Source organism: Montipora capricornis, chromosome 5, assembly GCF_036669925.1.
Source record: "Montipora capricornis isolate CH-2021 chromosome 5, ASM3666992v2, whole genome shotgun sequence".
In the NCBI taxonomy this organism is placed as follows: Eukaryota; Metazoa; Cnidaria; class Anthozoa; order Scleractinia; family Acroporidae; genus Montipora; species Montipora capricornis.
The window spans coordinates 5,007,394-5,034,957 of NC_090887.1; the positions used below are offsets into that span (position 1 = coordinate 5,007,394).

General features: G+C 38.5%; 3 protein-coding genes across 4 annotated transcripts; 1 reads left to right on the forward strand and 2 right to left on the reverse strand.

Annotated features, from left to right (window-relative positions):
* Positions 1-1,389: 1,389 nt before the first annotated feature.
* LOC138049222 (ubiquitin-conjugating enzyme E2 G2) lies at positions 1,390-10,341 on the reverse strand. The gene is made up of 7 exons (XM_068895396.1): positions 10,218-10,341; positions 8,956-8,991; positions 8,281-8,326; positions 4,767-4,885; positions 3,907-4,047; positions 3,739-3,776; positions 1,390-1,694 (listed from the first exon to the last, which is right to left on the reverse strand). Exons 1-7 carry the CDS (start codon positions 10,258-10,260, stop codon positions 1,620-1,622), a joined length of 498 nt encoding a protein of 165 aa, XP_068751497.1. The 5' UTR covers positions 10,261-10,341; the 3' UTR covers positions 1,390-1,619.
* LOC138049223 (U6 snRNA-associated Sm-like protein LSm5) lies at positions 10,312-15,611 on the forward strand. Its single transcript, XM_068895397.1, has 6 exons — positions 10,312-10,436; positions 12,780-12,875; positions 13,789-13,816; positions 13,919-13,991; positions 14,081-14,097; positions 15,437-15,611. The coding sequence occupies exons 1-6, from the start codon at positions 10,376-10,378 to the stop codon at positions 15,450-15,452; spliced, it is 291 nt and encodes a 96-aa protein (XP_068751498.1). The 5' UTR covers positions 10,312-10,375; the 3' UTR covers positions 15,453-15,611.
* Positions 15,612-17,399: 1,788 nt separating this feature from the next.
* Positions 17,400-24,625, reverse strand: LOC138049221 (uncharacterized). 2 transcript variants are annotated; one of them, XM_068895394.1, is made up of 4 exons: positions 24,497-24,625; positions 22,394-23,437; positions 20,010-20,672; positions 17,400-18,532 (listed from the first exon to the last, which is right to left on the reverse strand). In XM_068895394.1, exons 2-4 carry the CDS (start codon positions 23,433-23,435, stop codon positions 18,108-18,110), a joined length of 2,130 nt encoding a protein of 709 aa, XP_068751495.1. In that variant the 5' UTR covers positions 23,436-23,437; positions 24,497-24,625; the 3' UTR covers positions 17,400-18,107. The 2 variants fall into 2 exon arrangements, with proteins under 2 accessions (XP_068751495.1, XP_068751496.1); XM_068895395.1 differs by having other exon boundaries at positions 17,963-18,529.
* Between the last annotated feature and the right edge of the window lie 2,939 nt (positions 24,626-27,564).

Sequence of the window (27,564 nt, forward strand, 5' to 3'; positions counted from 1 at the left end):
GAAGGAAGACGTAAGAGAGGTAGGCCGAAGGAGACATGGCGAAGAACGGTAGAGAGAGAACGAGGTGAACTTGGGTTCACCGGTAGTTGTGCGAAAGACCGAGAAGCTTGGAGAGAGAGAACGCAAGGCCCCATTTCCCTCGGAGGGAAAAGGACAAGATGATGAGGATGAAGATTTCAATTCCATAGATTCCAATGTTGCTCATCTGTTTCGACTAGCGCAGATCAATATTATGCAAGTTTGCCGACAGAGCTGAGGAGCTACACACTCGATGCCATTACGCCAATAATAATAATAATCATTATTAATATAGGTGGTTTTCACGTTACGTCATCGCCGCCATGTTGGTAGACGAAAACAAAAGATCTCTCATTATCCTCATTTGTTCGTCCCCCAGCAATTGTACAGTGTAGAGATATCTTCCCCCTCCCCCCCTCTCAGATCGAGATTTCCTGCACTTGTGTAAAGGCTCGTTTAAAAGGTTTCAACATTTGCTTCACCATGCATTCAACACTTTGTTGAACCAAATGTTGGGTGTGTTTGAACAGGTCGTCCAACATTGTTGAAAGCGTAAAAAATGTTGAAAGCTTGTTAAAGCGTGTTGAATCAAGTTTAAATTCGGTTCAAACTTTCATTCAACGTCGATTCAACTTTTCCTTTGTTCTCGAAAATGTTAAATGGTGTTGAAGCTGTTTGAACACTCTGTTCAACAATTGCAGAACACACGCATGCTCACATCAGGCCGCAAAAGTCAATATGGCGTAGTTTATCTGGACGAGGGAGTCTGGTTTCTAGTTCTTAGTTCCTTTCAATCAAATTTCGCGAATAGCGCAAGGTGGGAACCATTTGAACGGCCTCCGCACAACTTTGTTTTTGCGTCCAACATTTGCCCAACGTCCGTTCAACTTTTGTTGACAAGGGATCATGAGAAAAAAGTTTGAAATTCTGTTAAATTAAGACTAAAAATGTAGTATCTTTGCAACAATTATTATTAGAAAGATATTTAATTTTGAGTGTAAAATAAACCAAAATAACTTTACCCGTGCATAAACTAATATTCATATTTTTTTGGTACGTTACAGAAAAAAAGGATACATTTTGATAGTGGTACTCAATCATGTAAGTACAAAAATTATTAATCACCATTGCACATCAGAGAGAAACCTTTAAGACAGCACCATTTTGAGCCAATATATGGGCCCATAATTACGAGTTTTTCTGATCAGTCCTCGTTTCCTTGGAAACATTACTGTCAATACCCAACTGCTCTACCTCTCTTACCATCCTGTTTATAGGCTATGAATACCATTATTGGGCTCAAATGGGGAGGTGAATTGAAAGTTTAATTGCATCATAAGCTAGATTTCATCACAATGAGAACGCAGCAGATTTTTCGTTCACGTTTATTGGTTCCCAATAAAAGGCCTGTTTGCTCGCTCGCAAACCATTATGTTCAATCAGAAATTGTAGAAGTACTGAAGCATTGTTTATTACATGGCTTATTAGCTGGGTGTTTCAAAATCACTAATATACTAAAACAAAACGGATCTCTTAGTTTTGAGTGAACAGCACTTCATAGTCGATTTCGTTGATCAAAACAAGAAGTTGTTTCATAAACATCAAAGTCCCAGTGATTTCTTCACAATCTCCTTGGCGACTTCATTAAACTTTTCTCGACTGTCCCTCCACATTTTCTGAAAAATAGCACAAGTAATGCTGTTAGTAAGAAGCATTTAACATGTATCCTGTGCAAGTAAAAACAAAGCGACTTAGGTTGAGAGGAGAAAACTGGTTACCCAGAGAAAACCTTCCAGGAGATGAGTGGAGAATAAATTAAAAAACGCAATCCACATATGGTGTTTTCCCTGCCACATTGTACTAGAGGACTCTTTTCTTCTTGCGTTCGCTGAGCTGAGAGACCTCTGCCATTGGTCGAAACTCACTTTGATCCAACCGCCGTAAACATCCTTGGACGGCACTCTTCAAACCGCATGCCCAATGATATGTTCGCTGACTATGACTTGAGCCCGCTCTCTGTTACGTGAGCCCTCACAACATGAAGTATCAAGTGCGGTTAACACTTGTTTCCATATCTCAAAGTGCCCTTGGACGTGAGGGGCCTGGGGTGGCGGTAGGGGGTGAAGAGTACAATAGCTGAAACAACCCAAATCTTGACAAAATTGCTAACCTTAGGCCTAAACAATACGCTTTTAGATAATGTTTAGGCCTAAGGTTAGCATTTTTGTATGGGTTTGGGTTGCTTCAGTATTGTTGTTCCTGGCCACTCACGTCCAAGGGCACTTTGAGATATGGAAACAAGTCTTTACCATCAAGTGCAGGACATGTGAGGATTCGGTCGCTAACCGCCGCGGATGTTCAACACAGCGAGTTTCGACCCATGACAGAGGTCTTTTTTCCCCGTATTCGTCAGCCCAGCGAACACAAAAAGAAAAGAGATGTCTGCTAGCAGGGAAATGATGTTGAGTTTGGGAATCAAGCCAGAGTCTTACTGGTGGAGGGCAAGTACTCTGATCACTGCAATGACCCTGCTCAGGAATCCTCTGTGCATTTAGTGAATTCCTCCAGAACTTAAAACTGTAGTTCTTTTACGTAATAATAAAAACAATTATTAAATTCGCAAGCTCGGATAATGCATTTCGCGTGCTCTGATTGGTTCACTCAATCTCGGTTATCAGCTCATATACCTTAGTTTGACCTTATATGGTAAATGATTGCGCTAAGCGTCGCTAAGCTAAAAATTTATTCCCCGGAAAGCGAAATTTTTCTCTGAATAAAGCCAAAAAGGAAAACAAGTTTGGATCAATTCAGACGTTTAGAAGTACGCGAAAAGGCAAGAAATGTTCTTGTGATGAGCCTACGTCTGTCTGACCACAAGGTATTACACAACATCGCATCTTCGTCAAGTTTTTCCCATTTCGCTCGGATTTTTTCGCTTTCTTCCCTCGTATTTCGTACTTCCAAATTTTTGGAGTTAAAGGAATTTTATAAAACAATTATTCCATTTGTGCTTGTTGGATATGAGACTGGTTATAGCCAACTCGGCGATAGGCTCCTCGTTGGTTATTTACCATTTCATATCCAACGCGCGCTCATGGAATAATTGTTAATTATTCAGTATCTTCTAATGATCACTTGAGGCAATGGGCTCTACTTTTTATATTAATATTACATATATTAATATTAATGTGCTTTCCCACATCTGTTTATATTTTAATGCACATAGACCCAATGCATAAATGGCAGCCAAAAAAATACTATTTTTTTTATGTTCTAATTAGACTCACTAGCCTCGCTCTTAAGCAACATTTCTTTTGTATTTTGTACATGCAAACGAGGCTAGTGAGTCTAATTAGCACATAAACAAAACAATATTTTTTTGGCCGCCATTTATGCATTCGGTCAATGTCCTGCACCAAAATGTACGTGCCCAAAAGAGCATTACAAGGGAGTCAAGCGTCTCAGAGTCTGTTTGCACTGCAGTGGAATGTCCATGCAAATACCAGATCATCATCAGTGAACTTTTCTTCAATTCTTGGTTTGTATCTGACGTCACGGCCGCCATGTTGGTTGGTAAGAACAATAACCTGTACCTCCGCTGGGAACTAAACTTTATTATTATGCAAATTCTGCGAGAAGAAATTGTATTGTATTACCAACCAACATGGCCGCCATGTCACGTGGGTGCAAACCAAGAATTCACCAGTTATAATTACTCACAGAAGCATCTACATTTGCTCCACTTTCATCATTGGGTTCTGCAAGAAAGAATGGATTGAAACCATTTACTTTTGGAATTCCACGGTAGTTAAAAAGAAATATCATTTACAAAATCCAAAAGCTTTGGAACTTCCAGTCTTCTATGTAAAATACAAACAGGTTTCTCACCTGCTAGCATACTGACTACAGACAAAAGAATTTTTTCAACAGACTGTACAGGACTCCATCTCTCGGCACTGCTCTCATAGCCCATAGGGTCGTCACCAGGTGCATGGAGTATGGAGATACACACTCTTCCATCTGGGTATACTGGCAAGTACAGACAAATACTTTGAAGAAAGAAGATTCGATCCTTTTTCCAAAATGAAGTTTTTCATTTTTACCATGTAATAAGAAACTAAAAGTTAAATATTGTGCTTGGAATCCATTTATAAAGGAAGCTGAATTGAAGTCTAAAAAGTAATGGTTGGTTGACTCGTACCACTTTTCCCGCTTTTAAATATGTAAGTTTGGAAATTTTATAGGATTATGGCACCTTAAGATCGATTGTAATTATTTGCCATTAATAATAACAATTTTAATTAAACGTTCAAAAGGAACGACGTTTCGACCATTCGACGGTCATCTTCAAGCTCAGGAAAAATTGTTGCTGCATATGTTTAGCAACAAAGCAACTCTAAGCCAATCAGAACTCATTTGAAAGTTATTAGTTACGACGTGGCGAGCGCTGCTTTATTTTGCTTTTTGAAAGCGAAACAAACTCGCCTTTAGTTCACTTTTCAAAGTCTTTCAACGCTAGTAGTTTTAAAAAGAATATGGCTACGGATTGATCATGAGTAATAAATTTTCATGACAAAATTGGAACCACAGAAAAAGTCCGGATAATTGAGGTCCGGATAATCGAGGTTCGACTGTAATTCTAAAAGAGGCTAATGAGATACTAACTAAAAACGATACAAGAAAATTACAGCGTCAATATTAAAAGAAACGCCAAAACAAACGCAAAAAGAAACGCAATTCCAACTTACCATTCGGGTGAAACATGTCACACGTGAACCTCATTTTTGGAGGACTCAATGGGTAATCAGGAGGGAATACTAGTCTTGTAGTAAATACACCACCTTCAAACGGTGTCCCTTCAGGTCCCCTAAAACAGAAAAACGGGTTCCATGCATAAATACATAGTTACCTAAAGTATACACATAGTGAGGCAGTGTGGCCCAGTGGTTGGAGAGCTTGCCTTGACATAGATCTGGAGATCTCGAGTTCAAGACCCGCTCTGACCACTCATTGAATTTGATCCTGGTAGTCCCTGGTTCAACTTCTCAGCTGCACTTGTAAATAGCCATTTGTAAATAGCCAGTTGGGATTCTAAACAGTTGTTGTTGTTCTGTTCTGTCTTTTCGTTGTGTTTCACTGGCCTTGAAAAGCCCCTATGGGGAGCGGTCAATTAAGTATGTATTGTATTGTATTAGTTGCTAGCACAGCTAATTTATTTGAGAAATATACACATCGATATAAAATACCAATAAAAATCGATAAAAACATTTTACAATCATAAATGGTATTAATAAATTTATTACAGTACTGTTTCTCATATACCAGTAAACTAAAAGGATCAATATGTGAGAATGTTATGTCTAAATTCAGGGAAGGAATCCGAGAGTGAGTTCTCCATTTTAGCTGCTACATATGAAAACGAGTTAATTAGTAAGGATTTGTTTTATTTGAATTGCCGCAATTACCTCGTTTTGGTGGATCATTATAGTAACTTTATCGAACTGTAACCTTTGCGAAACACAATGGCCAGCACAGTCATCCCCGCTATGAAGAGAAATTTTGCGTGATACGGAGTTCCAAATGAATGCATAACTGATAACGACCCACAGTTTGACAGCAATGAATACTCACGTTTCACTCGCTAGTACGGATTTACTATGTTAAAATCTTCACCGTACGTATTATAGCCAAGGAAATGGCTTATCGAAGCACGGCTCAACAGGGACTCGACTCATCCCCTGCTCAGAGCCTAATGTCTCGCAGACTCAAGGGCATCATCCCTACTGCTACCAGTCAGCTTGCTTCACAAACATTGCCCTCCCATGTTGTTTTAAAACAATCATATTTAAGAAAAGAGAAAAAAGCCCAAGATACACTACGACAAGAGGGTGTCGAACCCACTCGAAGAGTTTGCACAAGGGGAAAAGCTCTATCTCAAACCCAGGCCTAAAAATAGGTAACAACCATGGATTTACGGAGAGGTAGTCGGAAAGCCCACGCCGCAATTTTGTATAGTGAACACACCATTAGGACCAATCAGCTGTAATCACGCACAGATCAGAAGGGCCAATTAAGGCAGAGCCAGTTCACGGACATAGCACACTCAAGGACCAGCTCGAAGTTGCAACCATCCCTTCGGAAGGAAACCAAGACAGACAACCGCAACCAACCAACAATGAATCAACTGAGAAAACAATCCTCAGTACACCTCAAGCTGAATCAGAAATGGTGTTTCCCTGAAAGACTGAATGTAGACCACGCCGCTAACAACGAGAAAGGAAATGGTCCTTAAGATTCAAAGACTATGTCAAGTAGACTAATGGGCAATGATCGCTTGGAGACAATTTAAGATTACACTATGATGCTAGCTATCTTTTGCTTTCCAAAAGAGAAGGGGTGCTGCACAACAGTGTAATCAACACTTTGCACTCAGCACTGCCCTGCACTAGCATTTAATCAACACTTTCCCGCTTCGCACATATTCAAGCATGTGTGTAACCCGCATGTATTTAAGTTGTAATAAGTGCATTAAAATTCAGTTTTTGACTGCTCGTAACAGAGTTGTCAACATAAGCACCCATTTCAAATAGCACTGATAAACACTATTTAAGTCTAAGAACACATTTAAAACGGTTAGCTTTCAATAACTTCGACTTAGGGTTAGTCTGCGGTCTGCAGTCTGCAAGTGTCAGACACAGCATTCCAGGTAAGGCATTAGCACGCATTATAGTGATTGGTGTAATCACTTATTTACATGTACAGTGTTTAGTCGAAAACAATAATTTGGTTATTGGGTCAAGAATAAAAGCATGTTGGGAACTTGGGGTACAATGGTGACATTTTTACCGAAAAGTCGATCTCGCAGTATAAAGAGAGGAATGTTGGAGCTTCCATTGGTTGCTGGGCATTTTCTGTGCATGGAGTGGGCACATTTGACAAATGTGTTAACAATTTTCTGACTGATTTCTGCATTATTTCTGACGCTGTTTCCTGAGAAGAGTTTGCCGTTGTTGTAAAGCCATTTCTTTTGAGTTGTAATTCTTTTATTCCATTTTTTTAATTGTTTCGACTCAGATCGATCCTTGTTTCCTGAAAGGCCGGGTTGTTTCCGTTTTTTCCTTCAAGAAATGTTTGGCTTTGTTGTAAAAATCATCTTCTAAATAACAACTTATTTCGTAAGTCTTTTGTCTGCAGGAAACTTTTCAATTATTCCTCTATTTCTCTGTAGAAATCGATTTCTTTTAGACTCTGCCATATTTACCACACTTGGATAAAGCAAAGTTTTGACCAAGAGTGTCCTGGGCTGAATGATAAAATGTAAATTAATCAATAGCACGAGTTGCTTGCATGGTCAAGTGGATAAGAGAGTTCAAGTTCAACTTCTGGTGACTGTGCAGAAAAGTCTTGAGAAATATGAAACATTTACGAGTACCAGGGGGTAGGTAGAAGTGGTATTCAAGGGTGGGGGGGAGCGGGGATCAATCCAAATTTCCCATTCTGAACGTGTTGGATACTGCAACGGCTGCAGTCCCTTTTTACACTTCTCTTCCCAAGCCTCCCTTGGTCATTTTATTTGTTTGCGCGACAAAACATGACACTGCCTCAGAAAAGAGGGCCACTCAACTGATTTGTGAAGGGACTGCTCACAGTCTAGCAACATGGCTTCTTAATTTGTTTGGAGCAAGACTGTCTGTCTTTCCTGATTTGAGAGGATTGAGATATTTCATTTATAACCAGAAGGGACTGGAGCCAAAAGTGCTGCCATGGTTACCTCATACTCTTCACTATCTTGCACCTTTCTTATGGGTTATTTCAAAGCCAGATTTGAATAATATCGCTGTAATATTTACAGAGATATTCTTGATTTTGTGATCCATCACTGATGATGTCATCAATTTGCAAATTTGCAGAACACAAAAACTCAAATATCTCTGAAAGGGAAAAAGATTCTTCAAAACGGAAAAGGCCAATCAGTATTTTGAAAAGCCTTGAAAAATAGGCATTAAAAAGGCATAGGCACGTTAAATATCCCTCAAGAACAGCTCAAATACAGTATTGCAACAAAATAAAAAATTTCTAACACAATCATGTACAGCAAATGAATGGATACTCAAGATGCCCAATAGAGAATAAATAGAATTGTACAAAAAAATGTTATCCCACACATCTGCCATAATCTGTTTGACTTTTTCATGGTTAAATAATTCTCCACATTCTCTTCTCCTGCAACATGATTTTGCTAAACTACATGTAATTGCTTACGTTATTAATGCTTCCCATTCAAAAAAGTTCTCTTCAGTTAGTGGGCCTAAAAGTAAAAACAACAAGAACAACAGCAATAAGTTTGCCAAACCGCTTGCTATGCAGGCTAGAAAGACAGTGACCAAAAAAAAGCAAAAAATAGGAACTTGACGCCCTGTTAAAGAGAAAACTTGTTCTGGAAGTGCGAATGTGACATGTATTTGTCATTATGGCCCTTTAATCATGAATTTTGTGACAGTCCCTACCCTGCTTGTTGATGACTCTATTAACAGGGTTCCAATCATTAGTTTCCAAATCAGGTCTACAGTATGTCACATTAGCTTTAAGCCACGTGTCACAAAAGTCATGTATTTAATCAAACAGGAAACCCAGTGTTCAGCCAATTTTTTTAGGCTTATTGATGACAGGGTTCCAATCATTAGTTTCTAAATCAGGTCCATGTCACATTAGCTTTAAGCCATGTGACACATGTATTTAATCAAACAGGACACCCAGTGTTCAAGGAATTAGTTTAATAAGCAGGTTATCCAAAGACATCATTAAGCAGTACCAGTGGGTCTCTACGCTTCTCCATAATTTGCCTGTCAGGTTGACTATAGCTTTGTTGGATTTTTTATAATTGACCTGCTTCTCTGTATTGCAAACACTTGATAACAATAATATTGAAAAGAATACCTGCCAAAATGCCCTCAGGGGAGTTCAAAGTCAGCTCTGTGAAGGAAAAAAAATATCAACTTTTTTATCAGTTGAATTTATCAACTGAGTTGATAAGGTAAACTGACCACCACAAAGAAGTTTCAAAGCTGATGTTTCGCATGTCAGTCCTTCATTGGAGCAAATTAGGGAATTAAGCGTTGTTACATGTAGGTGGGGATACGGCCATGTGAAAGAAAGCATTCATTAATTCTGTGGGAAGTGGGGGGGTGGGGGGAGAAGTCCTCATAGACCCATTGATCCATTGAGGGTAAGACTACAATAGAATCTCATACATTGTAGTACAGGTAATAATCTTTTGCCGATAGGAAAGTCCTTTAACGGGAACCTCTACTAAAACAACAAAATAATTTTAAGCCACAGAACATATCATAATATTTGCAATTAAAAATTTTCAAAGTTTTTCCAGTGAAAGCATTAGTGAATTTCAAAAACGCTTGTTTTGGCTTTCAAATTTCATGGGGCCGCCATCTTGAATATTTGTGATGTGTCATGGTTGCCCTATTGTTCTGACACAAAGAGCGATTGTTCTGGAACAATAGGGCAACCACGACAGTCACAATTATTCAACATGGCGCTGCCCGGGAAATTTGAAAGCCAAAACAAGCGTTTTGAAATTCTTTTTTTTTTTCGGATACAAACGCTTTCATTGGAAAAAGTTCGAACAATTTTAATTGTAATCATTATGTTCTGTGGTATAAAGTTATTTTGTTGTTTTGGTGGAGGTTCCCTTTAAAAAGTAAATTCCTCTTTTCAAAAGTGGGGGTGGGGGTGGGGGTGGGGGTGGGGGAATAAGGACCTCCAGCTGCAGTACCTGCCTCTACACATACTTCAGCTACAGTACCACAGCCACTACACATGCTACAGATTACTACAGCTACTACACGTACTACAGTTACTAAGGGTACTTCACATACGACAGCTGTACTATCGTCATTGGAGCAGTGTCATGTCACCTACCTTCGTGAACTGCATCGAACTGTAACAATCGGAGAGTTGAAAAGCTCGAAATAAATAAAGGTATGTATATCTAAATGCCTGAACGTGTTGATAGAGTATCAAATGTGACCAATACATAAATTTTACGTACTCCATAGGGTACTCCATGGAGCAGGGTCACTCGTTTTATCCTCTCCGTGAAGGAGGGTCTAGCTTTCAGTGTTTTGGCTTTCATAAATAAGTTTGTCTGCCGTTGCATCCCTTAATATTTTGTTCTTACTTACGTTTGTACTCAGCCATGAGTCTTTTAAGAGCTGCCCCTGCCATAATAATGTTCAATCCTTCTAATTTACATTTCAGTCAATTCTTGGTGATCCAAGTTATTGGAGCCTGCTATGCTTCGGCCAGTAGCTTTTGCCTCCAATGTAGTGATACGTTGTATATGATTACGTCAAATGACAAAATGGCGGCCGTGAGAAACGAATCTCAGCTTCTTCCCCTCGGTAAGGTTTGATTAGTTTTGTGCGTTTTTGTCAAAAGCAACACTGTACCACATTTGAATCAGTTCGGATTTCATGTTAGAAATATATATTATTTCAAAAACCTTTTTGGCTTGTTTCGTAAGATTTCATTTCGTGGAAGCGTGGTCCAACAGTGTCCACAAGCTTCTACAGTCTGTAACAAAATTCCTGGGAACAGTACTGGAGTAGGAGATCGAATAGATTCATGTTGTGTAAAAGGTTGTGATTTCTTTGGTTGCAATGCTTATCCTCTTCTGAGTTGCCTGAAAAAGTAGAATCTTGCAAAGACCTTTCAGGAATTTTGCCTTGTGACAGTTCCATTCCAGATCTTTAGAAAATAGTGTTCTGGCTTAAGACCTTGACACCGATGGACACCGGGAAAAGGGTCAAAGAGGAAAAGGCTGGACTAGCAGGGCAGTTGATCAAGGCCTTACTGTTGGTGAAGCTGATATATTATGCGTAACATTCGTAAAGTACATGTATGCAGGAAGGGAAAGCCATGCTGGAAGCATCATGAGGAAGCCACCATAGTACCAATTTACGAACAGAAACAGAACCCAAGGGAATGTGGAAATTACAAGGGAATCCAGCTGGGGGAAAAACAATTAATGAAGATATTTGAGAAAATTCCAGACCAAAGACTAAGACATTATCACAGTTAATGACATGCAGATAGTGAAAGGAGACCTATTCAGTTGCTCTGTAGATCAAGAAAAGGCATATGACAGAGTTCCAAGGAAGCTAGTGTAGCGGGTTCTCCACTAGAAGAATCCACTAAGCAAGTTTGTCAGGCTTGTAAGAGCCACATGTACGTACAGTGTACAGTTTATAGGAATGGTAAAGACACCATACTAGTTTAGTTTGGATTGTTGGACTACTTCAGCGGTTGGCATTAAGCCCGTTCCTGTTTGTTGCTGTTGTAGATAACTATTTATTATCATCAGTGGGGACAGGGTGTGCCCTGAAAACATTGTTTACAGATGATCTTTCTTTGATGGAGGAAATTAAGTGAAAAGGAGCTGCAAAGGAATAGTGGCAGAGATGACAGGAGAGTCTACAGAAAAATGGCCTCAAAGTTTATCTTGTGAACTACTGAAGGTCAGAGATCCAGAAACAAGTAGAAAAATTCAAATACCCAGGAGTCATGCACAGTGAGGATGGGAATTCAAGGTCAACAACATTTGTGTAAGAATTATACAAACATGATGAAAATGGAGGCAAGTCTGAGGGGTCACAAATGACAAATGCATCTACAGCTGTATTAGGAAACTCAAAGTTAATGTATGATACCATGATTCGGCCAGTGCTGCTTTACAGGCTAGAAACATTATGGGCCTGAAAACGAAGGAAGAAAAACGTCAGGAAATGATAGAGACAAGAATGCTCACAATGACATTTCAGTTAAATGAGACTACAAGTGTAAGATGAAGTGAGCATTTGGAGTGAGTTGAAGCTTTAGATGAACAGCTTCATCTGGAAGGTGGAAGGGAGAAGAGGCAGTATAAGGGAGAAAAGGCAGGGGGAGGCAAAAGATTAGATGGAGGGAGAATGAATAATAATAATTATTATTATTATAAAGGAGGAGATGTGGGAGTTACATGTTGACCTAACTACAGTATGAGGGAAACAATGGATAGAATAAAGCAAAAGGCAAAGGATGCAGGCAATCAACACTCAGTAGTGATGCATGGTGGAGTGGCAGTAGTAGAATTGACTCAAAGATTTTTTTTTTGTCTGATTTTATCCTGCCTTAAGCTTCATTGGTTTGATTAGCTAAATTAGCAGAGAACTTGGGCCTTTTACGCTACAAAGTGACTAATTAGCTATTAATCATTAAAGCCTTGTATTGTCTCCCTTGTAGAAGATAAATATATCTGACCAGAAAAAAATGTCTGCTTGGGGTGGGTTTGAATTTGGAGTGGCTTCATGGCTACTATTGTAACCAGTACTGCCTTTTCTTGTGCAACACTCAAGGAACTTAGGAAATGTAGGTCACTTCTCTTCTTGTTTTTAACTGGTGAGAGACCAGGGGTGGGTAGTGAAAAGTAACATGTTCATGGAATTTTTTTTTTTTGACATCCCTGAAAAGCCATAATTACACCGTATCACCAACCAAACAATGTGTATCTCATTGGGAGGCACGTGGAAGGAAAATTCATTTCTCCTGCATCTGCATGACATTAGAACTGATGTTTTAAGAAATTTAATGTTCGAAACCCAAACTTATAGACTGCTGCCTTAGTGGCATCCATGTTAATATTAATTTGAGCCACATTTGGTGAACAAAGTGTGAAGGACTTACTTTGTATTCCTTCTTTTTACCAGAACTGATAGACAAGTGCATTGGATCTCGAATTCACATTGTCATGAAAAGTGACAAAGAAATTGTTGGAATACTTTTGGGTTTTGATGACTATGTCAGTATCCTTGCTATACATGTAGCTACATGTTTGTGATTCAAGTAATCTTATGAAAATTCAAACTGCAAAGCTTTGTGATTCAATGTCATCGATATATCCAGCCTTAAAAAGCAAATTATTTGTAAAAGAGAAATTTACTTATACCTAAGATCATCTTCTTCAAAAGGTACATGTTGATTTACTGTTGTCCAGATGTTTTTCTTTATAGTGCACTGGACTTCCATGCTGGAAGTCACAGGTCACAGACCCCGACTGGACCAACACTGAGGGTATTTAACATTAAATAACTGTGGAGAAAATTATTTCTTTGTAATCATTCTATCCGCAATTGGTAAGTGTTCACAGATAAGGACACAACCGTAGGCCCTGTCTTACAATATTTGTTTGTAATTCTGTGGGACATTAAAGAACCCACACTCTATAGATTTGAGGAGAAAAAACAAACAAACTGTTTAAAGATACCCTGTACAGGAAATTCTCGCATCTTCACCAAGCCCAAAACATGTTAGTAAATCTTGTGTCATCAATCACCATCATCATCAGTGCCGATCCAAAAACAATACAGGACAAGAATGTTTGTCCACTCATTGGCAGAAACCAACAGCAAAGTAATGGTCTTGACATTAAGTAAGTGGTCTGATTTGTGAAGTGTCAAGTCAGCATCTTAGAGTACACTTTTGAAGGCCAAACACATTACCTTTTATAATTTTTTGTTGACTTTGAAGTGAACCCAGTGACACCTAGGAGTGAGACTTAATCTAACATCGGATGATTTTACTCTTCAATGGGGGGGGGGGGGGGGGGGGGGGGTGGTTTAAGGGTTTTAAATAACCACTACATCTACTCAAAAACTGTCCCCTTTAAATTAATTGCCAGAAAAAATTCATTTATTTTTACTCCTTGACTTTTCTCAGACATTGTTTTGGAAGATGTTACAGTATTGTAAGTATCAGTGTTAACCTGAGCAGACCGTTTTTTTCAGTGGCTAGGAAGCCCAAAATTTTCCTTGTGTACACGTACGAGGTATGTCATTTTTATTCACAGTGAGAATACACCAGAGGGACGCAGAATGACCAAATTAGATCAGATTCTTTTGAATGGAAACAACATCACAATGGTATAATTCATTCAGCCAAGTTTTTTACTGAGTTTCTTTGTTGTGAATTGTTTAATACCTAATATTAAAATCTGAGTTTTTATTTTCAGCTTATTCCTGGTGGAGAGTATCCTTTAAAATTACACTTAGAATGGATTTACAACAATAACTTTATTTTACTTCTTGGCCTGTTTACAAGGTTACAGTAATTAAAATGAAATATTTTTAAATATTTTTAAATTAAAGTTTATTACTGAAATACAAAATAACAAGTTAGAAATTAAAACAAAACGAAAATGTCAGAAGTCTGGACTACCCAAGAAGGTGTGAATCTAATCAAGTGGGGAACCCAGGACTAAAATTTAATTGCTGTTTACAATGCATTTAAAGCTAATTAACCTAGTAATTATAAAAATGAATAAAGAAAGAAAGCTTCCTACAATAAACTAATAATTAAAAATAGATTATTAAGTAAGATTTAAACTATGTTTGATAATTGGAGTAGAGTTGAGATTGTCTAGTTGTTATAACTATTAAGTTTAAGAGATTTAATATGATTTTTAAAAGCCCATAGGGAAGAAATATTCTTTGAAGATTTGTCTAAGGAATTCCACAACCAAGAACTGCTACTTTGAAGTGATCTTAGACCATATTGAGCAGTGTTAGTATGTTAAAGAAATAACTTATCATTAGTTGACTGTCGAGTTGAATAGGAGTGAATAGAAGACAGGTGCTTTGAAAATAATCATTAACGATTGGTGGAAGTAACGAGTGAAGCCAGGAATAAACAAAGTCAAGAATCTGAATTTCAATTACATCAGTTAATTTTAGTCTATGCCTTCACAATTTCTCAATAAATAGACCTAATCGGCTAACTCAATGTTGTACCCAATTCAAATCTCCTGGGACTAAGATTCTTTGTGTTTTGTATTTGCATGATAATATAACATTCATATTTAAATGATATGGAAATACCTGGAACAAAACGTTTTATTCCCAAAGGGTTTGAATTGGGTACAACATTGAGTTAGCCGATGAGGTCTATTGTACTGGAATCTGTAACAAACAAAATTACTGTAAATCTTTTGCAATTCAACGCACAGAGCTGACTTTACATAAGGTTCAATTATGCAAGTTTTCAACTAAAAAAAAACCAAAAGTATTGGATTTGGATAGTTGTAACAACCCCAGTCAATCATCATCATTACGTTGAAAAACTCTGTTTTGGGTCTGGTTGAAATGTGGCCAGAGATAACCAAAGTGAAAGGTGTGACAGCAAGTCACAGTTTTCTCAGCTAAATGGGAAAGAATGTCCATTAAAATGGTGAAATTTCTAAGCTATTCTTTGATTGAGGTAATTCAAAGGTAAGCCACAGGATAAACCAATTGATACGCAATTTGTGGAAACTGTGCCCACTATTCCCTTTCACCTATTTTCTTCTTTTCATTCCTTAACTGATTTTCAGGGGTCCAGAGATCTGATAGTAGCAGTAGCAACAGAAAAGAAAAGCTTGCATTTCCTTCTGTCTTGGACATGCATACTTAAGTGTACATACGCGTTGTAGAACTTAAAAATACCTCTGTATTCCATTATGAAATAAATTCTTATTTCTATTATAAGTAATAAAAGAAATGATCTTTTGTCTGTACCATGTCGTGTTTAATCTAAGACATTATTTTAACCCTTTCCCTTAAAAGAACCATTTTTTTTTTACTCCGTCTAATAGACCTTATTCATAAATGGCGGTCACATTCATAATTCTTTTGTCCACGTGCAAATTAGCCTACCAAGCCTCATTTTAGAGCAAGAATTCTTTTCAATTCACTGTATGGTATCGAGGCTTGGTAGGCTAATTTGCACTTCGACAAAAGAATTATAAATTGGCCCCATTTATGAATAAGGTCTATTACAGAATATTTTCTTTGTCAATGGGGGCTTGTTCAGGGTGAGGGTGAATTAACAACATCTATGTGCACTCAAAAACTACACCCCCTCAACTATTGGTAAAATTCTTTTGGCCAATCAATAAAAGATAAACCTGGCATTACTAAACCACAAAACAGCATAACAAAACACCAAACACCATGTATGATCCCACCATACATTGAATACTAACCGACAAAGGTTGGATTTGAGATTAAATATATTGTTTTAGGCCTAATTAGGTCTAAAATGTTATTACTCCTAAAGTTCATTGAGATTAAGATTAGGATTCAGATTAAGACTGAGAATGTCAAATCCAACCTTTGTTGGTTCGTATTCAATGTATGGAGGGAGGCGCGGGGGCCTCATGATTAGTGCACTCGACTCCGGATCAAGTGGTCCGGGGTCAGGGCCCTGGCCGGATACATTGTGTTGTGTTCTTGGGCAAGACACTTTACTCTCACAGTGCCTCTCTCCACCCAGGTGTATAAATGGGTACCGGCAAATTTAATGCTGGGGGTAGCCCTGTGTTAGACTAGCATCCCATTCAAGGGGGAGTAGAAATACTCCTAGTCGCTTCATGCTACAGAGAGCGGTATAAGCTCCGGCTCCAATGGGCCACTAGTTGGGCTTGTAAATAGACTTTACTTTCTATTCAATGTATGGTGGGCTGATTCACGTACATGGTGTTTTGGTGCTTGGTTTCACTGTTTCGTTGTTTAGTAACATCCAGATAAACCCAACAACAAAGTGTTTTAAAAGGCGTTTTATCATCATCATTTTGCTCAATACTAATGAATGTTTATAATATTATTTATTTAGGTAGTTTCTTCTTTCTTTTTAATAATTATGTACTCATATTGTATTTATTTACTAGTTGAGGGGCACAGTGTTAGTTCTTCTCGATGTTGCCCTGTCCTCTCCGATCCTCACTGTGATCTGAGGACTATTTATAACTTATATTGTATTGCTGTATGCAGTATTTGTACCCCTTGTAATTTGTTTTGTGAATGGAGTGGAAGGGAAAAAGCTATGCCCCCTTTAATCTTCCTTGTTCTCAACAACTGGGTTAGCCATGGTCCTTGCTGATGGAGTGGGAGAACATCCCATACAGTCTTAACTACGTGTAAGACTTGTTGAGGGAATTTGGAGGCCAATTGGACCCTTTTGCTGATTGGTTATGAAAAAAAAATTAATTGATTTTCTGTTAGTTAAGATAATCACACGATTTCAAGGGCAATTTGGAATAAGTAAGCCAGATTAAATGTTTTCAAACATGAACAAACTTGGGCGAGTGCAATTCGTAGTCTTCCAAATTGCACGAGAAAAATCACGCAATTACTTACGTTGTATTAATGACATACATGCAAAAATTTTACTTCTATTGTACTAATTTCACTTTTCAGCATGCTAATAGGGATTAATTAACATGCTCTCAGCCAATTGACCCAACGAAATTTTTGCAGTAAATTATTAACACAAGAGGCGATTTGTCAAGTTCTTTTGCCTTGTGAAAGTGTTGTACTTGCAGTCTTATTATACTGCACAACAATACCTTTATTATTGCAATACTCCTTTACAACTGGACAATGCATTAGGATGTTTGCTTATTAAGCACTCAAGATGCTTAAGTCCACTCGGCTATTGCCTTGTAGGACTCTTACGCTTCTTTCGTGCGTAGCAACCTCGCGCGTCCAACCATAACTCTATGTACATGCTGTCAACCATTGACCGTACTATTTGTTAAATAAACACTTGATTTTATGATAATAGACTGCACTAAAGAACTAATTTAAAAAAAAAAAAACATTTGGCTGATTTTGATCAGAATTTGCAACAATGCCCTTGGTTCCGGCAGGTTCAAAACAAAGGTGACAGGCCACAGATCATTGTTTTACCACAACAGAAAAAACCTTAACAGCAGCTAGATTCACTCAAAAACTATGTCCCCATTAACCGTTTCACTCCCAATAGTGCCACTTATAGATTTTACTCTGTCTAACGCCAGATGATTTTACTCGTCAATGGGGAACCCCACGGGGCTGAAAGGGTCAACCATTTACCAATGCTAACAATTTAGGCCTCAAAACTTTTGTTTAGGCCTAATTAGGCCTGAGGTTAGCTTTAATGAATGTTTACGATTCTTTCTGTATTGGTATTACTTGTGACCTGTGTTTTGTTCTGCCCTTTCACCATAGACAGAGATTTACTTCCTACTCCTTCTGTTTTAATCTCAGCACCTTGTTCCTTTCCTGTTCACTGTTAAGAAGCCTTGTCAACCTTGTGTGCATATTCTCAAGGGTGCTCACTGAAATTTCAGATAGCAGGTTAAGATCCTTGATCCAGAAATGCTCTAAAACTTTCACCTGAAGCTTGTTTCGCAAACATTCCAGAAAGCCTGTAAACCTCTCATCTAGTTTATCTTTGTTGAAGTCTTTCATTTCACTGTTGTACCAAAGAAAAGCCATTTTGAGGTGGAAAGAAGAAAGGCGAGAGAACGTTGCCTCTTGTTTGAGTATCATGTTGACCACTTTAAACAAGTCACGACGGCAGCCTTTATCTCGATCCATGTCCTTGAGGAGAGCCTTTTGTGTGAAGGTGTATGACTTGGCCCAGGCTGTGTCCAGATCTGCTCCTGCTAAAGATGAAGTGGAAAATTTTGCTGATCTTGTCTGAGTACTTATTTCCTAAAACTATATTTTCATTTGATGAATAAGATTTGTTTACGGCTGCCTAAATTATGATGGCCGACCTTGAACGTGGAGGAAAGGTGAGGGGGCTGAAGATGGGATATTGGTTCATGCATACATAACTTTAGTGAGCTGAAACAATGAGAACATTGTTGACCTGGATCTCATGAAGAGCAACAGGAAGACTGCTGTTTGATTGATGACACATTTCATCCAAAAAAGGCACTTAAAGGCTTTGGTTTTAACAGCACTTGAAAGCGATTTTGTATAATCACCTGTGTATTTATGCTAACATGAATTATTACTATTTTCATCTTCCAACAGCATTTCCATTAAAAAAAACTTGCCTATTAAGTTCTACTAGATAAATTTTTCTACCTTAACCTATTAGGGAAAACACTTAAATGAGGTTTTCGATTTTGATATTTTCCAAGAACCCAATTTCAAAGGGTCTTTTAGCAGTGCTGTACGGTTGCCATAGCAACAGTTAGGAACTCACAGACACCATTAAAAAATTAAATGCCTGACAATAGCATTGGTCAAAGATCAAAATGTTTCCCAATGGAAAAGGATTGTCAGTGTTGAGATATTAACCATTGAAGAACCACCGTTTTCTGTGGAGAACCCTTTCAAGCCTTCCTTAGCTTGATCCTGGGGGCAGATTTCAACTAGTTCACAAATACAACCTTGTGGCTGCAGTGAGTAAAATAACACCATAAAACAGTCATTTTGATAATAATTATAAACAAGGAAAAACAAGAGCTCTATATAATTATTACATGCATTCCACATTTCGCCATATTTTTTGCCATATTCTCCTGAACAACAACTTGAAATGGTAACGGTGAAAGTTTAGTGGTTTAGGTGAGAAAACAAAACTGTTACAATAATCTAATTTATGGTAGACTGCAAAACAGTCGTATTTTTTGCGAATGCAAGCGACCCGGCAAATATTCAAATGAAAGGTCTGGAGCGAGTGTAGGAACAGCGAGGCTTCGCGCCTTCCGAAAATGGAAGAAAACGACTGTTTTGCAGTCTAAATTTATATTTTCTCCATTAACAACAACAGCCCTTTAATGCGCAATATGAAAATTGTTTGGAAAAGTACCCTTAAGTGGCATGACTGCTACTCCTCATTACCAGTACTTCAACTCTAAGTCTTGTAAAAAGTTGACAGTTACCGGTAGCATTGGAAAGAAACAATTAACATAGAGTACCAAGACAGTATTGGGGAAACAACAGAACAGAGATCGGTCTTAACCAAAATCTTCAAAATAATTTGAAAGTACTTCAGTTGTTGGATCCAATGCACTCTGACTTGCACTCAGTCTAACAACTTCATGACCAAAAGCTTGTTGAAGCAAAAACAAGTTAGTATTAACAATCACTCAGATTGTAAAAAATGCTCACTCTTTAATTTTTTACCTGGAAGATATCCATGCTGAGGTGGTGGGATAAAGAACTCATCACCATTCAGTTGAAAAGTAGGAATAAGTTGGACCTCAACGGATTTACATGTAGACTGCTCACAGATGGCAACCTTAACACCTGTGCTGCAACTAGAAGCCTTAAAAGATGCACATGTTACTTCCTGGTTCAATAGTTGCACAGCTGAACTGGCAATTTTAAGCAACCAGGATGTGAATTTCTTTGGAAGCAAGAAACCATTGCAGTTTGAGTAGTCCTTGTATAAGGGGGAACCTTCAGTTTCCTTGACAATAGCATAACCAGCTTTGTCCACATCAAAAGAGATGAGACCCTTTCTGGACTTCAAGACAACGTAAATAAGAACATCATCAGAATCACAGCCAAGAATTTTTAAGCTTTCATAAAGACTGCCACCATAATCAAACTTGCTTATCACAGCACCAGATGTCTGGTCCTGGCAGTATTTCAGGACTCCATTTATCAAGTACTTGTCAATAACCTCCTTACACCATTTAGTCTCCTCACTTAGCAATGGACCCAGATCATCAAGGAATCGCCGCAGGAGCTGCAGCAGACTTGCTTGTTTAAGCATACTTGCAGATGATGCGATGGAACCGTTTTCTGATGCCTTTTCTCTATTTAAACACACAGCAAGTTGCCCTGGAAATTAGACAATAAAATGACAGTAGTTGTAATAAATACTTAGAAAAACACCAGCACCATGTTATTCCAGTCTTCCATCATTGACTTAATTATAAAGGGCCTTGGCTACAAGTGCTGAGTTCAGAGCTTGTAAATGATACAGTGTGGGTATTGTCCTGGTAATTTTGTTACTCATTTTAGTGCTCGAGTCCTGCTTTGAACAGTTCAGCGGTGATGAAGGAATGTCGTTGATGATGTAGGTGACAAAATATTTCATGTTAACCCTGCAGGTTGATGCAGTGAAGAGATTCATTCCTCATGGGACCGTTAGAACCCACAAATGACCAGCTCCCAACGTCAGTGGCTTCATAGCTCAGTTGGTTATAGTGTCGCACCGGAATCGCGAGGTCACGGGTTCAAACCCCGTTGAAGTCCTGAATTTTTCAGGCTTCTCCACGTAATTGTAAAAATTGCGCTCATAACTGCGAAGATCATAGCCTTACTTGAGATGATGTTTTTGACGACAACTTCTGGAAACTTGGAAAAAGTCTTAGTGTTTCTTTGCCTAGTTTAAAATTATGGTCTAAATAGCTCTGGACAGCAAGTCTCAAATAGCTCAGTGGTAGAGAAATTCACACTGTCAAGTAATTGGAAGGTTGTATGTACATGTATGACTCCAACAAATGAGCAATCAGATTTTTTTCAAGTATCCCAGAGTCACCATTGAAAACTTTACATTTGTGCGCTACACTGTACTTCACATCAATACAGCAAGAATGCACCATTTCAATAATCTCAGTCCTAAAAGTATTAGGCAGGACAATAATAATATTGTCATGTGAACTTAGAGCAACCAGGTCATAATCAAGATTTGACTCCAGCAAAGGAGCACTTGTTTGATTGTTTTATTTTTCAAGTATCCACAAGTCACCATCACATCATTTCATCATTTTAGGAATATCACTTTCACCATAATCATAATTATTATAGGAAGGTTTGTAATAATAATAATAATAATAATAATAATAATAATAATAATAATAATAATAATAATAATAATAATAATAATAATAATAATAAAGTACCAAGACCTATGAAGAGAGGTGGCACGACTCTGGAATGTCAAAGCAAAAGTTCCTATTGTGGTTGGTGCGCTAGGCGCCGCCACACCCAACCTTTCTAATAAACACCTGGATGCAATTGGTGTGACCACAAGGATCGAGCTTTTACAGAAAGCAGCTCTCCTCGGCACAGCGCGCCTCCGCAGACGGGTACTAGAGGCCTGAGGTTAGGAGACGTAACCTGCCCTCAGTGAAAAGGAAAATCTCCAGCTATAAGCTGTGAAACCTAAACAATAATAATAATAATAATAATAATAATAATAATAATAATAATAATAATAATAATAAGGACTCTTGCACAAAACAGCCTTGTTAGGAACAGCAAGGATCCTAAGAAAGGTTCTGGAAAACTAAACAAGAGGGAATGACCCAAAGGACCTTTGGCCATTGGCTATGGCTTGCTCCTTTGGTTTAAATGCGGTATATAACATCTGCCAGAGCGTAAACGCCATTAGATAATAATAATAATAATAATAATAATAATAATAACAATACTTGACATATTTGAGAGTCAAATGTCAATACAATAATTATTAATTAAAATATCGTCTTTGTACAAAGTAATTGACTGCTAATGATGGCAGTTTCCAATTCTGCTGCAATATTCTTCTCGTTTACCTTCATTTTGGCATTTAAGAACTTTCCTTCTCTCCTTGTCATTATCTAAAATCCTGCGAAGACGACCAGCCATGTTCTCCAGTGTTTCAGATGGAATATCCTCCAACAGATTTATGCAACGAACCCAAAAATGATTGAGAACTTTTCCATCCAAGGCCTTGTATAGCATCTCCATGTACTCAAGGAATCTCTCTCCCAACATGTCTGAACCCCACTGCAGTCCTGAATTGGAATTATATTGCAGAAAAATTGTTTTCAAGTGATAGCTGGTCACTTTGGCAAAGGAAGACTCTGCCCTTATCATGGTTTTGATAATTCGCAGAAGTTCATGCCTGCACCCTTGATCTTCTTTGTCCATATCAAGTAAGCGAGCTTTTTCCTTTACTGAGAATGATTGCCGCCAGAGGAGCTTGGGGTCAGCAGGAGGAACTTTCTTTCCTGTGTAAGATTTTGCCACAAAATACTCTGTAGGACTAAGCTGAAAGGAGGGAACAAGGTCAGCTGACAGTTTCTTTCCACTGGAATTAACTGTTATGTCCAACTGTACTGCTGGGCCATGAGCATGTACCTCAAGCTTTATTGGTGAAGGGGAATACTTTTCTTTAAGATTATTTACAGCCTTTTGCACAAGGCCAAAAAACCAACTGGCCCGCAGTTTTTCTGGGATGATATACCCATCTGCATTGGTGTACTTTTGAAATGGAGAGTCTGGTGTTGTTTTAAGCAAGACAAATCCAGGAACCCCCGCATCTTGTTTTGTGATGTCATGTTTGTCTGTTTGCAACACCACCATAACGTCAACCTCATCAGCTGCTTCAGTCTTGAGCCTCTCATACAAGCTTCCTGTATATTCCTGCTTGCTGATAGGTAGAGCAGAATTACTGCACATATATTGCAGAACTTCATTCTTTATGTACTTGTCAACCAGCTGCTTCGTTTGATCAATATCATTTTTGGTTATTTTCACATGCTCAGCAGAATATCGGCGTAGTTGTTGAGTAAGCTGAGTTCTGTCACATCCACTCTGTTTTGCTTGAAGCATAACTGCAAAAATTATGATGGTTACTGGTAGGTTAAAAAATCAGAAAATGACGGTCATCATACATGTATGCTAAGATAATAATGGCGCATTGGTTTCATAATAATTATTGTGTGGATAATTCAATAAAAAAGTCAAAAATCACTCTTGTTTGTCTTTACATTTCCAAAGTTCTTGGGCTGAGTGTTTTCACTTGATGTCATGGTGACTATGCTGGTGTCATTGAGGGGAGCTTGTCACTGATAACCGCTGTGTTAAGCCACATTCGCACACAGCATTTTTCAACTAATGAGTAAATGTCGTCACTTTCTCCTCGATCCAGCCCTCTGAAGGCTTTTTAAATTTGGCAAAACCACACCAAATTGTGGTGCGCAGTTAAATGAGAAAATTGCCGTCAAAATATATAGTTTTTCTCTTGAAATGATTGCACAAAATCTCGCATTTCTAATATTCAGCACAAGCACTTTCGAAATGGCATTGTGATGAAAAACGAGAATTGATTTTTTTAAAATACAGCGTTGTACATGCATTACCACTATTTTTTCCGGTTTTGGTACATTTAGCTTAAAGGGGCTAGGTCATGCTATTTAAGGTAAGTTTGTTTAATTTTGTTAATTATGAGCTCTAAACGTCAAATTGGCAGAGCAAGAGTCTTCCATTTGCAAAATCATGGCCACATAACCACTGAGAATGATTTTCCAGCTGTGTAAATGACATTTTGATATAGACTGATATAAATTTGAAAAAAGGTGGGCCGACGTTTTTCAAATTTACCCAAATTCAATCCATTTCAATCCTCTCCAGTTTTGTCCATCCATGTCCCTTCATGGCTTCCCTGTGTTTTGCTAGAGTTCTTCTACAGTTTTGAACAGTTATTTTGATATTAAATTTTTAGTTAATTCTATGACCATTCGATCAGTGCTGAAATTGCCTAAAATTGCGTGACCTAGCCCCTTTAAATTTCCCTCTTATAACTCTAGGCGAGGTACTGATTTTAATACGACGTACAAATTGAAAACAATGAGATCTTTTCTTGCGAAAGTTCCAAGCAAAACATAACTCACCTGATCCTGTATTCGATATACTGAAGTTCAGTCCGAAACAAAAGACGCGATTTCGAGGCTCTGGGGAATTTAAATGCAAGGATTCGTATGAATTTATTCCCCAGAGCCTCGAGATGATGCCTTTTTCGATGTCCTGGTGCCCAATCCCTCTTTCCTGGGGTTTGGAACGTTGCATGTACTTCCCGTGACGTGACCCACGATGGCATGAACCACCGTGACGTGAAAATTTGGAAATTTCCCCTGCTTTATAGCCGGTCCCGATCGGTGCATAGAGTGGCGCAAATAAGACAATTTACTTTCGTCGTCCGTGAAGTGTCCAAAACCTGTGTGGAAACGTAATCAGTTGGCAAAGACAAAGTGCATCATTGGGAGATGGATTAGTTTCGCGATGATCAAGGAAAAATGCAGTGGATAACCTTCAATGCTGAATATTTCCAGACTCCTATGGGACAACTCCACGCCAGCGTGATTAACATGAAAAGCACAATCTTTTTTGTTTCATTTCACTAGTAAGATTAAATATCAGCGTCCGACCTTTATAGGCTTTTAAACGGCTCGCCGGATTAAATATCTATAAAGGTCTCCCGCTCATATTTTATCTACTAGTTTACCTAAATGGTAGAAATGCTGCCGAGGGGTAGGGAGATGTTCAGTTATGCTTGCGGTAATTAAACGGCGGTTCGTGCGTGAAATTGAGGGGAGGTTTTAATACGTCTTAAACAGGGACGGTAAAAAACGTGGTCCCCCAAACTGGACCTCCCACTGGACCCCACTCAGTCGATAGAAGAAACAAAACGATGGATGGTTTTCAAAGTGACGTCATCACATTCTAAAGGTCTTCTGAATTGTTTCTAAAAGAGGTTGAAGATGACCTAGAAATAAATCTTTTTTCAAGTTTCCAGTTCTGTGACGTCTTTTGTTTCGAAAATACAGCATTTTGAATTTCCAAATTGTCACCTTGCGTGACAATTTTGGAAACTAAGTGAAACTAAGTGAGAGCAAGCTGTTAAATTGTTTTAGCATAACCCACTGACAGATTTTTTCAACGAAAGGATGAAATGTGAAGTGGAAGCCATTGGTAATAACGTTGCAGCTCCTGGTCATGTCTATGGATTGTTAGCGTCTCTTGGGCAGTTGAGTGCAGCTTTTGGGATAAGGTGGCTAGTATATATAGCGGTGCTGAATTACGTTTATCCGCTTCAGGGTAACGTTTTCACTCAGTTCTATTTTCAAAGCCTGGGTTCACGATCAGAATTGTATGTTTATTTCCTAACATGTTTTATGTGGATGGGAGGTCTTGGCAGATTTCCCTGGAAACAAACCAAAATTAGAGGAAATTAAAGCAAGGTGACACACGCTAACACCAACAAGGCGTGACCAACACGTCACGCATGGGCACAACCATTTCACCTGGTCAATTAGCTACGCCATGCTGATGAGGCCCCAAAGGCCGAAACAGCTGTCCATGGCTGCTAATTGACCGGGTGAAATGGTTGTGCGCATGCGTGATGTGTTAGCCACACCGGGTTGGTGTTAGCATGTGTCACCTTGCTTTTATTGTTGTCAAAATTAGAGGGCTTCACAGTCAAAAAAATACTTTGATGGATAGCTGAAGAGCAAAATGTACAAAGTAGGGGAGGAGTATTGGGAAAGGCTGAGGGGATGAGACGCAAGTATGATTGACCGTTTGGGGTAAGCAGCAAAGCCCACACATGTATGCATTGCGTACCTATTTTTTATTTTGCTGCAACTGACTTTTCCATGCTACACGGTAAGTTCGACAATACAAGCTCCATATCATTATAAGACCGTATAGGTATTCTAGACATACAAAAGAAGTTAACCCGTTCGTAAACATATATAAAGAAGAAAATTTGAAAATATTCAGTTAAAGCAGAGACCTTTTCCATTTATCGAAAGGTTTTCTTTATCTGCTTTGTGAGATTTAAGTTCTCTGGGGTCATAAGTATTACAAGTCGCGGACCAAGGACCCCTATGCGAAAATGGTTGATATTTTTCAAGAGTCGATAAAACAAATGTTTAAAACTCTGCAGCAAATTCGTTCCCAAGTGCAAAAATAAGTTTATCTGTAAATCTGATCTGCAAAAAGACACATGTTCCTGTTGCGTTTTATCTTTACACGAGGCAAGTAAACATGACCATGGAAGTCACGGAGCCGCAAAAGTAGACTTTCGGAAAGGACAAATTAACACGTCTGTCAACAAACTTGAATTCCGCACAATCACCAATAGCAGGAAAGCCAAAATTTCGTCATGTGAAAGAAGAATAATCAAGAAATCATCGGACACATTTGTTTTGGGTGGTGTATTAGTTAACCAGAAAATACAATATCATATACGGAAAAGTCGTGAACCAAAGATCTCGTGGATCAAGGACACCATACTGTAGCGCATTGCGCAACTTAGCTGATACGTAAGAAAAAGAACTGAGACCATAACTGGTTGTTTTAGGTTTATTGAAGGACAGAATGTAATTTCCACCAAGATCATGCTTGAGAAGATTTTGAATGCCCTTATTGCATAGAGATGTAGAGTTTGACTTGAGTGGTAAAAGGACAGGTAATTTGCAAATATAAATCTCAGTATTCTCTTATTTACATTATACCCTTTTCTTGACAAGAAATTACGAAAGGCCAGTTCTTTTGCTACGGGGATAACACGGCGAAAAAAGCACTACTTTGTTGCGAGCTTTCCAGAGTAAAAACGTCTTCACAAATCAAAAGTCTACGTTAAGAGAACACACCAGGGTTACTCCTTAGTATCTGGCTAGAGATCTTCTTCTCACTACTTTTTCCTCCGGCCGCGCTTCAGCCATTTGATTAGGGCCAGTCAAGTTGCCTCCTTCGTGGCCGAAAAGAATTCTGGGTAATTCTGCCATTCCAAGACAAGGGAAGCCCCCCGATTCTCATTTCATAGATTTTTTCATAAGTGTCGAGCCACCCAGTCCTACCAGCAAAATAACGCATCGATTGAATGTTTTAGCTTTCAAAACTTGCCAAGATTGTGTCAGTAGGTCCTGGAATTCGTCCACAGAAAGGCCAGAGAGAC